Source organism: Sycon ciliatum, chromosome 1 (genome assembly GCF_964019385.1).
Source record: "Sycon ciliatum chromosome 1, ocSycCili1.1, whole genome shotgun sequence".
Taxonomy (NCBI): domain Eukaryota; kingdom Metazoa; phylum Porifera; class Calcarea; order Leucosolenida; family Sycettidae; genus Sycon; species Sycon ciliatum.
In genome coordinates this window covers 64,271,188-64,287,894 of record NC_088643.1, presented here as the reverse complement: position 1 = coordinate 64,287,894, position 16,707 = coordinate 64,271,188, and the positions used below count along the sequence as shown (strand labels likewise).

Below are 16,707 nucleotides of genomic sequence, written 5' to 3'. Positions count from 1 at the left end.
TTTTGGATTTGCCATGTTGAATGGCGCTCACAAGTCAAATTACTAGAAAATTGTAGTGAGTCGTTCGGCCAATATTTCTTTTGAATCTCTTCCGGGGAGACCCACGTGATCAGTTTCTGACAGTGGGCAGCAGGTATCTGTAGGTACACTAGGCTGTTACCTTTGAAAAACACAGAGAATTATTTTTCAAGCCAGTTAGTCGTAGAGCGTCAGTACCGTCGGTCAGAGTCGTGCAATGCTATCGCATGAGCTGATTGTGTTTACTGTTTAGTAACTGGTCACAGTGGTGTTAGTGGTCACAGTGGTGTTAGTGGACAGTAACTGGTCACAGTGGTGTTAGTGGACATGTAATGTCAACTAAGTGATTATAGCGTTACCTGTAGTTCTTTGTATCCATTTTTCTTTTCTATAAATTGCTCAGAATTCTGAAGAAATTACTCAAGTAATTTTATTATAGGTCGCATAATCTCACTGTCACTTCTGCTGATTTCTGTGGACATCATGTCATCACCACGGCCGTGGTGTGTAGCCGGGCCTAGTGGACTCGCTTTTTCTGAGCGGACCGTGTCAAGCACCCAGCAAGAATCTCCTTGGGTACTGATTTGCAGTGCATGTTTTCTTGCAGTTTGGACCAGTAATTTTGGTCAACTTCGTGACAGCACTGTGCACACGTGTTACATTCACTCGCTTGTTTCTTGTGGCATGTCGTATTGCAAAACAGGGGCAGTGGAAGGTATTTTACACTGGTATGACTACATGTAGGGAAGGTGGGGGCCTTCCACAGAAAAAAAGTTAAGCGGAAAATTCGGCCCGACAGCATCATGGCTTCAAAATCACAGGATCAAAATATTGGTGCGGATTTGGCCGCATCTGCCGCACCAGTTCCGACGCCCCTAAAAAAGCAATAATGTAAATTGAATCCTACAACGCACATGCATTGACCCTCTTTTCCACCACTCTGTGCTGAAAACAGTGTCTACGGAATGATTGGCTAACAGCAAACTCCACGGGTTTTTTAGGCTGTAAAATTGCAAATTCCTGGAGGGACATGTAGCCGGGGAGGGGAGAGGGGAGGGGGAGGGGTACTTCACATGATCGCGACCCCATCATGCTATGCAGAGTTGCACGCTCGGAGTCTCAGTGGAGCGGGGAGGTTGTAGATCTTATGCAAATATTGACTGTCACGACGGTGAGCTAGCAGGATTCGCTTATGGGCGCTTAGTTAACAGTGCTACTATAAGACATATTACTAACTGTTACAACGAGTCGCAAATTTAACGATTGTCCAAAATCCATAGGTTAACGAGAACATACGATACTGCGACGATCTTGCAGTCTTCAGGCATATCCGCACATATCACATATGTGGCCTTACAGCCTCAACAGAAATTATTAGAGAGGTTCCGCACTCCGTAAAGTTGAGCAACTTTACGTTAGTGGGCGGGAAAAACCCGTGAATTCGCGAGTTTGCACTCCACTTACGGAAAGTTGTCTACGTAGAGTACGTAGATAAGGCTCTGAAAACGTAGCAGGTCCGTAAGTGGATTGGGGTACAAATTTATGACTCTCTCCCCAGGTCGACTCGACCAGATGATCTGGTACGGTACACTGACGCGTTTGGAGTTGCCAAGGGCAGCTATGTGATTTGAAAACTCCGTATGGCGGAACACAGATCCACATGCAGTTTACCTTAGACTGTCTGTAGATCGACTACTGTAAACCAGCCATTATTCTACTGTAAACCAGCCATTATTCTAACGAGGCGCATATACAACGATTTCCCAAAATTGACTAGTTCACGTGTACCAAAGGTAACGATTTTCACTCATTCTCAACGCTCAATAGGACAGTATATGTATCGATTTCTGTATAACAATTTCTATTTTAACGACAGATGTCTCCTCGTTAACTCGTTAGAGTTAGCACTTCGTTATGGCTTTTACAGTACGTTTTTTACTAACGTAAAAATTACGTTATGCGGAACTGCTCTATTATGACGAAGAAATGCCACCCGTTAAAATAATGGACTCAGATGGAGAGCCAAGGTTTAATTTATACAAAAGAGAAAGACCAAGGAACTACAAGTTACGCTGTGTCGTGAAATGCACCCTTCAAGTCACTCTGTCAGTGTGTTGTATTCAGAGGTCTGGCTTGCTTGGCATGCATGGGTGAGAACTGAGAAGTCCAAGGAAGGCCATGACTCACACGAGGCATGAAGCCAGGAACCACGAAATAATTGGTTGAGCAACGCAACCACAAAATAGCCCGGCGATCATCCGACCGGATGTAGTCTGTACGTCGTTGTACTTGTAAGTTGTAGATCAACTCGCGACTGAACTGCATGCAGTTGACATGGCGATAGAATGAGGACGCTCTCTTTACCAAAAACGCTACACAGTAGATCTACACGCCACAAGTAGGCCCACACCAGCATGCTAGCAGCAGTTGCTTGTCAGTTTTCATCACGACTGTGCAGATATGCATTATGGTAAAGGTAGATTTGTCGGGGAAATTAATACCATCGAAACTGCGGCGCTTCTGCGCTGACTAATGGGCAGTGGTATTACTAGCGGATAGTTCTCTTCGCCTAGCATCTTCTTTATATTATAGGGTGTTTGGACTTCCAATAAGCAGCTGGATTTTCTGCAAGATACTACCAAGTAAAGCACTGCAGCAGTGATTTGTACAAATTATTTCAGTACCTTGAATGTTAGTTGTTCGTCTCTTCAGACCGTCTGTCCATTGATCACCATAGCCTGCACATAGCGGATCAACGGCGGACATGCAGCAGCGAGGAAAGGGTAGCTCAGCCACCCGCCCGGCAACAACGCTTGGACGCCCAGCTCAGTCATCCAGCACTCCTTTGAAGGCGATTAGACCGCAGACGTCGGCTGATCTACTGCGGCAGCGCGAGGAAGACTGCCTGTGAGTAAACTCAGGTCGACCGCCTCTCATTCCTGGCTACACGTATCGCTAAAACCATGAGTACATCCATAATAATGGATCGTGGCGTGGTGCACTCCTGCAACAATTAGTACAACCGCTTTAGCTACATGTAGATGTATTGTGTAGTTTAGGTGGGTGTTTACACTCCATTCATACAAAAGAGGATGCCCTAGTTTTTGGCCATAAATGGGTCAAATTTTGAGTTTCCTCACAATTTCTTTTAGCAATACCCATGGAATATGATGTTGCGACTTCGGCGGTACTTAGTGAGTACGAGTACTAGAACTGCTAAAAGGAGAACTGAATAGAAAACAACAGAAGATGCAATAGACAGAATGCATGCATATTATTACAAGCTATGCAGAGTGTCAACTTTCAATTCCCGGGACTTTAAAACTCTTTGCAGAACTCCCTTCACTTCTAGAATCGATAACATTGCTAAATTTTCACCATCTATAAAATTAGCCGGTACGAGTCGTACACAATCATCATCTGTACATCAACGATACAATCGGCTATGCAATTATGCTAGAATCTACCAAAACTGTTATTTGACAACTGTACGACATTATGACTAACATTATTTTCTGTCTTGGGTACATGACGTCAATACAAGGAGAAAAACTTCCTTCTGCCAGCGGAGAGGGCTCGACACAATAATGTAGAGCACTATTAACACCTTCCATTTCTATATTGACTAGCAATCTATACTTTCTGCGCTAATACTGTAATAGCTCGCTCACCTAAGCAACCACTCCACACGGCCATCATGGCAATATTTTCTGTGCTGAATCCGACACCAACCAGCTATCGCTAGGCTATGCTTTATATTGGCCAAGTCCCACTGAATATGTAATAGTCACCTGATGATTGCATTGAGCAAGAAACTCCGAGTTGCGACAAATCTGTAAACCTCCATTGTGCCTTTTGTGTGACGTCAATACATGCATGTATCATTGTTCTTTTCTGAACAGCAAGCGCAATGCCGAGTTGGAAGAGCGTACCAGCAACCTGATGCAGGAAGCCCAGGCATTCCTGGTAAGAATACCCGTGTTCACCCGCTTGCATGGCCCACACTCCGCATTGGCGGAGTGTTGCAGTGCACATGCACACACATACTTCTAGTACATGGTATATAGGTATACGTCAGTGTATGCAGTGCAGTGTTAGAGCGGGTCATGGGGCGCTAGTGCTCAGTACAGTGGAGATTGGATATAACAACACTCCTTCGGGAGAGAACACCATTTCACTATTATTCGATCTGATTGCAGATGCGCATGTGCACAATTCATATGGATTTCAGATATGCATGTATATGTGGCCGGTGAAACTTGTAACTAAAGACCACCGTGACTAGCGACCGGCCTGGTACTACAGACCACTTCGCCAGGCACGGACGGTCTCACATTCATAATGGTTGTGCGGTGCAAACCTCTAACTAAGGACCACCTGCCACTAAAGACCGCTTTCTCTGGCCCCAACGGGTAGTCGTTAGTTACAGGTTTTACTGTATGTGTCAGTGCATGGTGTATACATCATACTCAGTCTGCTCTGCCGTACAGGTAGTGCATGGTGTATACATCATACTCAGTCTGCTCTGCCGTACAGGTAGTGCATGGTGTATACATCATACTCAGTCTGCTCTGCCGTACAGGTAGTGCATGGTGTATACATCATACTTCTGCTCTGCAGTACAGGTAGTGCATGGCGTATACATCATACTTCTGCTCTGCAGTACAGGTAGTGCATGGTGTATACATCATACTTCTGCTCTGCCGTACAGGTAGTGCATGGCGTATACATCATACTTCTGCTCTGCAGTACAGGTAGTGCATGGTATATACATCATACTTCTGCTCTGCCGTACAGGTAGTGCATGGTGTATACATCATACTTCTGCTCTGCCGTACAGGTAGTGCATGGTGTATACATCATACTTCTGCTCTGCCGTACAGGTAGTGCATGGTGTATACATCATACTTCTGCTCTGCCGTACAGGTAGTGCATGGTGTATACATCATACTTCTGCTCTGCCGTACAGGTAGTGCATGGTGTATACATCATACTTCTGCTCTGCCGTACAGGTAGTGCATGGCGTATACATCATACTTCTGCTCTGCCGTACAGGTAGTGCATGGTGTATACATCATACTCAGTCTGCTCTGCCGTACAGGCAGTGCATGGCGTATACATCATACTTCTGCTCTGCCGTACAGGTAGTGCATGGCGTATACATCATACTTCTGCTCTGCCGTACAGGTAGTGCATGGTGTATACATCATACTTCTGCTCTGCAGTACAGGTAGTGCATGGCGTATACATCATACTTCTGCTCTGCCGTACAGGTAGTGCATGGCGTATACATCATACTCAGTCTGCTCTGCCGTACAGGTAGTGCATGGTGTATACATTATACTCAGTCTGCTCTGCCGTACAGGCAGTGCATGGTGTATACATCATACTTCTGCTCTGCCGTACAGGTAGTGCATGGTGTATACATCATACTTCTGCTCTGCCGTACAGGTAGTGCATGGCGTATACATCATACTTCTGCTCTGCCGTACAGGTAGTGCATGGCGTATACATCATACTTCTGCTCTGCCGTACAGGTAGTGCATGGTGTATACATCATACTTCTGCTCTGCCGTACAGGTAGTGCATGGTGTATACATCATACTTCTGCTCTGCCGTACAGGTAGTGCATGGTGTATACATCATACTTCTGCTCTGCCGTACAGGCAGTGCATGGTGTATACATCATACTTCTGCTCTGCCGTACAGGTAGTGCATGGTGTATACATCATACTTCTGCTCTGCCGTACAGGTAGTGCATGGCGTATACATCATACTTCTGCTCTGCCGTACAGGTAGTGCATGGTGTATACATCATACTCAGTCTGCTCTGCCGTACAGGTAGTGCATGGTGTATACATCATACTCAGTCTGCTCTGCCGTACAGGTAGTGCATGGTGTATACATCATACTCAGTCTGCTCTGCCGTACAGGCAGTGCATGGCGTATACATCATACTCAGTCTGCTCTGCCGTACAGGCAGTGCATGGCGTATACATCATACTTCTGCTCTGCCGTACAGGTAGTGCATGGTGTATACATCATACTTCTGCTCTGCCGTACAGGTAGTGCATGGTGTATACATCATACTTCTGCTCTGCCGTACAGGTAGTGCATGGCGTATACATCATACTCAGTCTGCTCTGCCGTACAGGTAGTGCATGGTGTATACATCATACTTCTGCTCTGCCGTACAGGTAGTGCATGGTGTATACATCATACTTCTGCTCTGCCGTACAGGTAGTGCATGGTGTATACATCATACTTCTGCTCTGCCGTACAGGTAGTGCATGGTGTATACATCATACTTCTGCTCTGCCGTACAGGTAGTGCATGGTGTATACATCATACTTCTGCTCTGCTGTACAGGTAGTGCATGGCGTATACATCATACTTCTGCTCTGCCGTACAGGTAGTGCATGGTGTATACATCATACTTCTGCTCTGCAGTACAGGTAGTGCATGGTGTATACATCATACTTCTGCTCTGCCGTACAGGTAGTGCATAGTGTACAACACGCCTGACGTGGAGATCCTCGCATGTGACACAGACATGTTCCATGCATGGCAGTCCGCCTGATAGCGGAATTGTGGGCTATGTATGGGGAAAGTCGTTGTACTCGATGCATTTTAACTTTTTCAGGTCTTTGGGCACCAAAATGTGTCATTAAATCCGATCTGTCGTTATTTTCGCGGTCAATATACCCGATCTAAAATGTACGCACGGGACTTGCTTAACGACCTGGGCAGCAGATTTGTGTCGCTAAGGGCGGCGCGTTCAGACTGGCGTAAAAAACAAGCGGAGTGTGAAAGTTGTCAAGGTGAATCGCTCACGTGACGTTACCGCCAGCGTAAACACGGAAAAGGTTTCCCACCACTCTGCAGGCCAGTGGAATGCAGATTCCGGCGGCACGCGGAGCGCTTTTGATATCCTTGCAGCACATGTTCCGTCTTTTCGTTTTATTTCAGCCTCTACTCTTGCAGTCTGACTGCATGCTTTTTGAGTTTTGAGTTTTGACTTCTAGACTGCCAACTTCTCCCATCATGCCGAAATCTTTGTTCGACTCAGCAATGGAGAGGGAGTTCACGGAGCTGTACGTGGTGATTTTTGCGGGCCGCTCTGCAGGCAAAACGCTTACTGCGAACGAGAAGCATACTCTGATCGCGGAGCGGATGAATGCCACCCAAGCACCAAACACTCGGGACATAGTATTCTTTCCGTCGACAAGCACAAGCAAAAGCACAATGATCCAGTATCTCAACAGACTGAATTAGTGTATTTTGATATCCAACTCAAACTGAGTCAACTCAAATTTTTCAAATGTCGAAGCTTCACATAATGTACTGGGCATTCCAGCGGGATACACGTGCAGTGTGATTGCGATTCCCGGGATTACGCTGCAGCTTTCCGGCGGCTATTCACGCCTGTCTGAACGCGCCCTAAACCCAATCTGTCGTTAATTGCAAGGTCGATATATCCGATCTCCGCTGTACCGTGACGTGAATGCTCGTTAACGGCAAGTAAGCACACTATGCTCACCACCCAGCAATTTGTACATCCGCTCGTCATCACGGTCAGTCATTTGAATTTACATCCGCTCGTCATCACGGTCAGGCATTTGAATTTACATCCGCTCGTCATCACGGTCAGGCATTTGAATGTACATCCGCTCGTCATCATGGTCAGGCATTTGAATCACCACAATTGCACGTGATGGACACTGAGCTTGTCAGGCATATAAGCATACACGAAAGCAGGGATGGTAGTGCAGAGGCCACTTCCGGGTTATGAGCAGGGTCTCGTGTGCGTGGTCATTTGCAAATTTTACAAATAGACTAGGCATTATGGGTGAAATTGATGCACGTATCATAGCAGCGAACCGGGCATTTTCCAGTGTATCATGGAAACGCCATACCCAGCAGTCCCGCTTAAGCATGTTCAACTGTCTCATTTTGCCAGTTCTCCTATATAACTGCGCGCTATGGACTCTAACAAAAGCCTTAGAAAGCAAAATTGATGTATGGCACCGCCGTAAACTCAGATACATACTTGGAATCATCTTTCCCAATAAAATTTCGAATAATGCTCTTTATGCTAAAACTGCTCAATGCCCAATAAGTGCAGTCTGTAGACGCCGGCGCTTATTATGGTTTGGACATGTCATTCGTGAAGGGAAGGACGCTGTGTCCTACAAAGCCCTTTACATGGCAATGAATATAGCAGATATAAAGAAGCCCAGAGGTCGCCCAGTGACCAGATGGGTAGACAACATTAGGAATGACCCTTTACTTCTCAATATGTCTCTTTTGGAAGCGGAGCAACTTGCCTCAGACAGAACGCACTAGCTCGACGTTGTCGACAGATGCATGACCCTCATTTGATTTTTCATATGAGCTATATGCGTGCTGTATTATTATTAATAGTAGGCATATACGCATAGCAGAAAGCAGGGCCTGGGGGTAGTACAATACCATTGTTGAATGCTCTACTCCCGTTCTATGAGCATCATGGTCTCATGTGTGTGGTCAATTAAGGGTTTTGAGAATTTCCCAGAAACTCAGTAATGTCCAACTCTCTGTCGATGCAGACCAAGGAGCGGGCTTCTCCAACACCGCCATCATCTAGACCTGGTACTTCGTCCGGTCACCGGGCCAGATTTGATGAGTGAGTTTCCCATGACTCGACAACTTTCCTAGCTCACGCATCCGCACTCTGTGCAGACACCGGCAAACACAGTGTAAAGCTGAGAATGCCAGGAATACACCCTTTTTTCTTTGCCGACCTTGGGCCTGCAGTTCATTTGGAAACAATTCAGCATCTCCATGTTAATCATTACTGGGCCGGTAGTGCTGGTATCATGGATTATGGTGTGGAGACTGGAAAGATGGACTCGGCTTTAAATGTCATGTACGACTCACCGCTCCGCAGTTGACTGTGATATGCATTCCATTTCTTTCTAATGCACATAGAACTGATGATTCTCGCCCACCATCCACACGCAGGACCAAACCCAGTACAAAGGCAACCTCTGGAGCAAGGGTGAGCGCTCATGCGGCATGTTTTTAAACGGGTTAAAATATGGCTTTACACACTAGAACATGTACTACACTGCCGGTGTTCTGTGTATCACATGGTCTATTCGGATGGAGACCCAAGGATGAATTTATTTTATAGGAAAGAAAAGGAGCAAGGATCTACAAGCTGTGCTCTAATGTCCAGTAATGCCTGCACCAAGATGTGCTAGAGGTAACTGGTAGTTTGTTGTAGAATGTCACGACCGTTGGTTATCGTCGTGCATTTTATCGCATGAGCTGAGTATCAAATAACTGGTGGTGTTAGTGGACAACAAAGCGTAACTTGTAGATCCTCAGTCTTCTTTCCCTGTACATGGTCTATTGTATAGGAATCCCTGTACATGGTCTATTGTATAGGAATCCCTGTACATGGTCTATTGTATAGGAATCCCTGTACATGGTCTATTGTATAGGAATCTCTGTACCCGATGACTGTGATGTTATTGAGCACACTAGCTGCTACTAGTAACTACCTTGACACCGCACTTGAAAAAGATGGTAGTTCTGGCAGCCTCGCTCGATTAAAGGGGAAGTTAAGGCAAAAATTAAAATTTCACCAGTTGTAGTCTTCGGGGTGCTGAGTTGAATGGTCTTGGTCCGAGAAAGCTGAGCCGCTCCCTTCCTACTTGAATCCCAATCGAACTCGCGCACTTCCACCGAAACTGGGTGACTGCGCCCTACTAGATGGGGATTTGTATGCAAAATGTCACTAAAAGCGCCATTTCGTTCTTATAAAAGCACGGATGACCGCGATTGGCCCATATGTTGTACTCTTTTGGACGCTGAGTCGACTGGTTTTGGTCCGAAAAGGCTGCGATGCAGCGTTCCTCCTTTATTCCCAATCGAACATGGTTGAACAAGCGGTCACGTGCTCCTGGGTGCCCAAATCACCTGGTCACCACGCCAGCAGGCGACAACTTTCACACCAAGGTTCAACTTGAGTGACAGGACTGCACCCAAAAAAGGTCAAACAGGCTAGTAAGTTGTACCCTGCAGGCACGGTGACCAGGTGACTGGCGTACGCAGGAGCACGTGACCGCTTGTTCAACCATGTTCGATTGGGAATAAAGGAGGAACGCTGCATCGCAGCCTTTTCGGACCAAAACCAGTCGACTCAGCGTCCAGCGTCCAAAAGACTACAACATATGGGCCAATCGCGGTCATCCGTGCTTTTATACGAGCGAAATGGCGCTTTTAGTGACATTTTGCATACAAATCCCCATCTAGTAGGGCGCAGTCACCCAGTTTCGGTGGAAGTGCGCGAGTTCGATTGGGATTCAAGTAGGAAGGGAGCGTCTCAGCTTCCTCGGACCACGACCATTCGACTCAGCACCCCGAAGACTACAACTGGTGAAATTTTAATTTTTGCCTTAACTTCCCCTTTAAAGTCTCCTCCAGCTGTATTCAGCGCCAATCAAAGACATGATCTTGTGTATTGAGGATTGTTTTATTTGTTCATCCTCAACAAGCTTTACAAAGTGATCTGTCCATTGTGTACTTATATGTGCCTGGAAACACACAATTTCGCTTGCTACAGCCCAAGACTGTCGGCATCGCTGCAAAGCGCAACACAGCTACAGGCCCATCGACTACGGCGACCGGCGCCCGGTAAGGCTTTCTGCCATAGTGTCCTAGATTAGGGATGGGGCCACTGCTTCCGTATGTGATACAACATCATGTGTGTGAGTGTGGTCAGTGTAGCAAAATGCATAAGTCAATGAAGCTGCAATGACATTACATTGTATGTGCACTCCGACCTGTTAGTGCCATTAACTGCCGTCTATGGCATGCTCTGTTGATATGTGGACGTGTTGTTCATTTTAGCCCCAACACCGCTGCCTCATTTATGCGCGCGTAAAGGAATAATGGAGAAAAGCAAGGCAACCTTTCTATAATGACTTGAAGACCCTTCATGCACCTTTCTATAATCTATCTAATGGTGGTCTATACCCACCAAGCATTGCACGCTCTATAATGTGTGTGATGCTTGGCGTGTTTAGACCACCACTTGAGAGGCCTTCTTTTTTGACAGGCTGCTTTTGTGAGTGGGACCTTCCTTTTTCAATATTTATTGTGCAGGCCACCATCTGCACCAACAAGTTTCCGTCGAACAACACGGCCGCCCAGTGGTGCTGGTGGTGCAGCCGCTGCAGCTGTCCTGCTAAGGGACAAAGAGGACAAAGACACTCCGACTGGCACCGAAGATGTGGCCGCCGCTAGTATCATGGACCAGGCAGCAGAGATTCTGGCCACAGATCAGTCGGATGAAATAGCTGTTGGTACGTTGTTTTGCTGTGAACTCTGCATTGCTGTGCTGTTGGATACGCACTAGCACTGCAGGCTCATTCCACCGCTAACTAGCCCAACACACTCTAGGGCTTGAGGATCACAGTATGCACGAGAGCAGTTGAGGAACACGTTTCGATGGCGCTGTTTCTGTTGCTGTTCAGGTGCTATAACACGTCTTCTGAAGGCCAGAGTAGTTGTCTTGCAGGAGGAACTGCAGTCCATGGCTGTAGAGAGTGTCACAAAGGTGAGCTTACCATGTGCTGCTACTACCAGCAGCGCCACCCTAGGGGCTGTATTCATACCGGTACTTCACCGTTAAAACAAGTCAATTGCGTTGATCAGAAAGAGAAAGAGAGAGAGAGAGAGAGAGAGAGAGAGAGAGAGAAAGAGAGAGAAACAGAGAGAGAGAAACAGAGGAAGAGAGAGAAAAAGGGAGAGAAAAAAGGGAAATAGAGAAAGAGAGAAAGAGAGAAAGAAAGAGAGAAAGAGAGAAAGAAAGAGAGAGAGGGGGGGGGGGGGGGGCGCTGACACTGCGATTGAGAGGGCCGCCTCTGCTCAGCACACCATGCTCTTGGTGGGTATAGCTCAAGTGCTGTGCACAGTCTTCCCCCTTTCCTCCGTGTGTTTACAGGACAACAAGATGAAGAAGCTCGATGGAGAAATGAAGCAGCTCCAGGAGGACAGGGCCCAGTTGACAAAGCAGGTACAAACTACCAAATCACAGCTGGAGAGGCAGGTCCAGCTGACAGATCATGCAAAGCAGACCTCTTCTAGCCTGGAAAAACAATTGTCTGGTGTTCGTAAGGTGAGTGGTATCGAATCTGCAGCTGCTGTCCTTCTTATTACATCCAGTGTTTTTATGTTTTGCGTTTGTTCTACGAGCCAGCTGGGCCCCTTGCTAATCGCATTTTCCCAGTCCAGGACATTGAGGTATGGTATTTGTCTGAGTATCAGATGCTATCCACTAGGGACGCCTCACCAATCATTGGTCCTTGTGTGTTTATAGTATGTGTGTGCACGGACACGTGTGTGTGTGTGTGTGCCTTGCGTACGTTGATTGGCGTTTTTTTGTCTTCGACAAACACGTGCCCTACCTAGGACTACGAGTCATCTCAGAGCACTATCAAACAGATGCAAGCTAGTCAAAGTGCACTGGAAGTCAGGTGAGTGCATGTACTGTAGTGTAGTAACTGTACAGTATCATCATATCTCTAGTGTACTTCTCTATGTGGCGCTTGCTGAACACGCTTTCCTCTGAAATCTAATTATGTTCATTCTTTCTTTTTATTTATTTCTTTTTCCTGCTCTTGCCATGGCTGGCTAATGCCCCCTCCTTTGTATTGGCTTCTGCCATTGGACGGTGAAATAAAATAAAATAAATAAATAAATCCACGCAGGCAAGGTTATTTGAAATCCACTGCTTTTGGTAAGGGGTATGCATTGCAGGACATTTCCTGGCTCACCTCTAAAATAGGTTTTAAAGACGAACGTTGGCTTCTTTACATTGTTCATCGAGTGCCAGTGCTTCCACCGGGTGTTTGAGTGTTGCTGGTTGTGTTTTTGCATCTCTAGTTGGCACCAGGCTACACACGTGTAAGCGCACAGTCCAGTACACTATACTCATGTTGCAACATTCTCCGCTACTGTTTGTATTGAACAGATTGAACCGTGCACTGGAAGAGGTGGAGCGCTGCAAAGCATCCATGCACCAGAGAAGTAGCCAGGCAAAGGTCAGACATGGATATTACGCTCTTTTCTTAGACAGAAGGATGACATGTCACGCTTGAACCAATACAGCTTTCCTGTACTAAGTAACGTCATGTATCAGCATTCCAACTGCAGGTGCTGAACGGTGAGATCCAACATGAGAGCTGTGCGGCAAGTTGCTTTTCGTCATGTCGTGTCAGCCCCCGGTGTGGCACATTGTCTTTTACTGGCTCAAGTGTGTTGTCATAGTAAGCACAGTGTTCCCATGGTGCTCACAGTGTTGTCATGGTGATCACAGTGTTGTCATGGTGATCACAGAGTTACGAGTATGACTAGCAGATAACTTGCAGTTCTCAATTATGACACTGGGCATTGTGATACGCTGGCTTTGTTGTATGCTTTCTGCAGGAGACAGCAGATCACAGTAGACAACTTGTAGAGCAGTTACAGAAGCAGGCCAAACAGCATGAAAAGCAGAAAGCGGACCTCATCGCCATCTTCAAGAAACAACAGAAACTAATCGACGTGCTCAAGCAGCAAAAGGTAAATTTGTGGATTTGCTCACACGAAAGGTTTACACCAGTTACATACATGCACATGAAGTACTCAAATCTGCGGACAGAATTGTTTCATCCTTTGTCGATTCATGAGCTCAGCAGAGAGAAAATGAGGCCGAACCTGATAGCAATGAGACATGCAGTACACTGGACACGTATGCAGCAGCAGTAGTAAAGCAGCAGTAGTAAAGCAGCAGTGGTAAAGCAGCAGTGGTAAAGCAGCAGTGGTAAAGCAGCAGTGGTAAAGCAGCAGTAGTAAAGCAGCAGTGGTAAAGCAGCAGTGGTAAAGCAGCAGTGGTAAAGCAGCAGTAGTAAAGCAGCAGTAGTAAAGCAGCAGTAGTAAAGCAGCAGTAGTAAAGCAGCAGTGGTAAAGCAGCAGTGGTAAAGCAGCAGTGGTAAAGCAGCAGTAGTAAAGCAGCAGTAGTAAAGCAGCAGTGGTAAAGCAGCAGTGGTAAAGCAGCAGTGGTAAAGCAGCAGTGGTAAAGCAGCAGTAGTAAAGCAGCAGTAGTAAAGCAGCAGTAGTAAAGCAGCAGTGGTAAAGCAGCAGTAGTAAAGCAGCAGTGGTAAAGCAGCAGTAGTAAAGCAGCAGTGGTAAAGCAGCAGTGGTAAAGCAGCAGTAGTAAAGCAGCAGTGGTAAAGCAGCAGTGGTAAAGCAGCAGTGGTAAAGCAGCAGTAGTAAAGCAGCAGTAGTAAAGCAGCAGTAGTAAAGCAGCAGTAGTAAAGCAGCAGTGGTAAAGCAGCAGTGGTAAAGCAGCAGTGGTAAAGCAGCAGTAGTAAAGCAGCAGTAGTAAAGCAGCAGTGGTAAAGCAGCAGTGGTAAAGCAGCAGTGGTAAAGCAGCAGTAGTAAAGCAGCAGTAGTAAAGCAGCAGTAGTAAAGCAGCAGTGGTAAAGCAGCAGTGGTAAAGCAGCAGTGGTAAAGCAGCAGTAGTAAAGCAGCAGTAGTAAAGCAGCAGTGGTAAAGCAGCAGTGGTAAAGCAGCAGTGGTAAAGCAGCAGTGGTAAAGCAGCAGTAGTAAAGCAGCAGTAGTAAAGCAGCAGTAGTAAAGCAGCAGTGGTAAAGCAGCAGTGGTAAAGCAGCAGTGGTAAAGCAGCAGTGGTAAAGCAGCAGTGGTAAAGCAGCAGTGGTAAAGCAGCAGTAGTAAAGCAGCAGTAGTAAAGCAGCAGTAGTAAAGCAGCAGTGGTAAAGCAGCAGTAGTAAAGCAGCAGTGGTAAAGCAGCAGTAGTAAAGCAGCAGTGGTAAAGCAGCAGTAGTAAAGCAGCAGTGGTAAAGCAGCAGTAGTAAAGCAGCAGTAGTAAAGCAGCAGTAGTACACTGGACACGTATGCAGCAGCAGTACAGCAGTAGTACATGTAGATGTATGCAGCAGCAGTAGTAGTACAGCTGAATATGCACCATCAGGGTGTATTGCAAGAAGGGAGGGAGCACACTCCATGCTTAGTGGCACGTACACGAAACAACACCCACCCGGAAGAAATAGACACACAGGCTACTAGCCTCACTGGTCTAGCCACAGGCTGTCTTCCACTGTGTTTTTGCTCCTTCAAATCCTGAAATGAATTCTAGTCAGGTTCACCTCTAATGTTGCATTGTATAAGAACCTTGTTTACGTACACACTGCAGGTATTTGACAATAAACACAGTTAACATTCTACTCTGTGAGTTTAATATTCCCAGTGCGGCAACAATGCGAACTTTCTCAGGAACCCCTTTGGAGATCGATTGTTGTTGCTTTCTGCCATCATCTATCCCCGGCTTGCTGCAGATGCATATTGAAGCTGCACGCGTCCTGGAGTTCAGTGAAAAGGAGTTCATTAGCCTGTTGGACTGGGGGAGTTCAAGCTAAACCCAGTGCACTGCACCCTGCAGTATGTTCTCTGCAGAATAGTCCATTCTACTCGGCAGAGGTTCTTGTCTTCTGCAATGAGTGAATGGTACTCGGCGTGCACCCGGTATGCGTATAGTCTCTCAACGATGTGGTACAATGGTACTGCACGTCAAGCTGTCTTCGAGCATCCAGCGCATCATGGAGCCATCTACAGCCTCGGAGTGGAGATCACTGTAGTCCTGTACTCCTCTACTGTAGGCCTGTACAAAGCCAGTGCCCATCGTATCTGCCACTGTTGTGATTCTTGGACTCAAAGCAAACTCATCACTATGCCATGCGGTATATGCTGTATTCTTACCGTTACGGTACTAGTGCACACACCGAAAGCAAAGGTCTGTTTAGCTGTAACTTCAACTTCACGCATCCTAGCAATCATTAGGCAGCCGCCGCATTCACCCGACATGATCGCTAGGATGCCTGTCACTTGAGGTTACAGATGAACTAAACTAAGTGACAAACGCCTTCGGTGTGTGTGTGTGTGTGTGTGTGTGTGTGTGTGTGTGTGTGTGTGTGTGTGTGTGTGTGTGTGTGTGTGTGTGTGTGTGTGTGTGTATTGCTCATGGCATTTGTGCATTGTACTTTTTTCGAGTTGCCTCGACCGACCCTGTTTGTGTTCTTACCACCATGTTCCAATGGTAACTCGCCCTTGATTATAAGTCGCAGCCCATATTCACGTCCGAGCCAAATCAGTGTCTTACTACATTCACATTAAAGTGAGAAATCACACTCAACTGTAAGTCGCACCTCCTTCTTTTCCCTTGAAGTTTAGTGTAATTGCTAACACATTCACAACTCGAGGCCGCCATGCCGACAATGCATTCTATACGGAGGTAACATTGCACCTAAATCTCTCTTCTCAAGCGCTGTGTTTCTCATTTGGCATTCACCCAGTGTGTTTGTTTTGGATCTGAGACTGAAGCCATGCTTCAACACTTTTCTGATGCCCGATCAAGGCCAAGGGTCACTATCCACCGTCAGGTTCACTGTAAGAAGCCTAGCGGGTCAGTTGCTCGTAACACTCGAGCTTGCGCTTTCCACGCCGGCTTGACTTGACACCTGGCTGACTCACGATTGCTGCCCAGAACACACGAGAAGTCCATCGAACCTTCGACTCGGGCAAGCCTGCAAGAAAGTGGCACCACTCCCTCCCTGCTCAATGCGCAGTGTTGCAGGGAAT

General features: G+C 46.7%; 1 protein-coding gene across 2 annotated transcripts; it reads left to right on the top strand.

Annotated features, from left to right (window-relative positions):
* The first annotated feature begins 2,243 nt into the window (after positions 1 to 2,243).
* Positions 2,244 to 16,467, top strand: LOC135804837 (testis-expressed protein 9-like). Of its 2 annotated transcripts, XM_065318797.1 has the most exons (13): positions 2,244 to 2,660; positions 2,731 to 2,925; positions 3,921 to 3,984; positions 8,607 to 8,683; positions 8,989 to 9,058; positions 10,631 to 10,701; positions 11,173 to 11,372; positions 11,544 to 11,626; positions 12,014 to 12,187; positions 12,481 to 12,545; positions 13,043 to 13,112; positions 13,498 to 13,632; positions 15,408 to 16,467. In XM_065318797.1, the coding sequence occupies exons 2-13, from the start codon at positions 2,783 to 2,785 to the stop codon at positions 15,486 to 15,488; spliced, it is 1,233 nt and encodes a 410-aa protein (XP_065174869.1). In that variant the 5' UTR covers positions 2,244 to 2,660; positions 2,731 to 2,782; the 3' UTR covers positions 15,489 to 16,467. The 2 variants fall into 2 exon arrangements, with proteins under 2 accessions (XP_065174869.1, XP_065174868.1); XM_065318796.1 differs by having other exon boundaries at positions 2,244 to 2,925.
* The last annotated feature ends 240 nt before the right edge of the window (positions 16,468 to 16,707 follow it).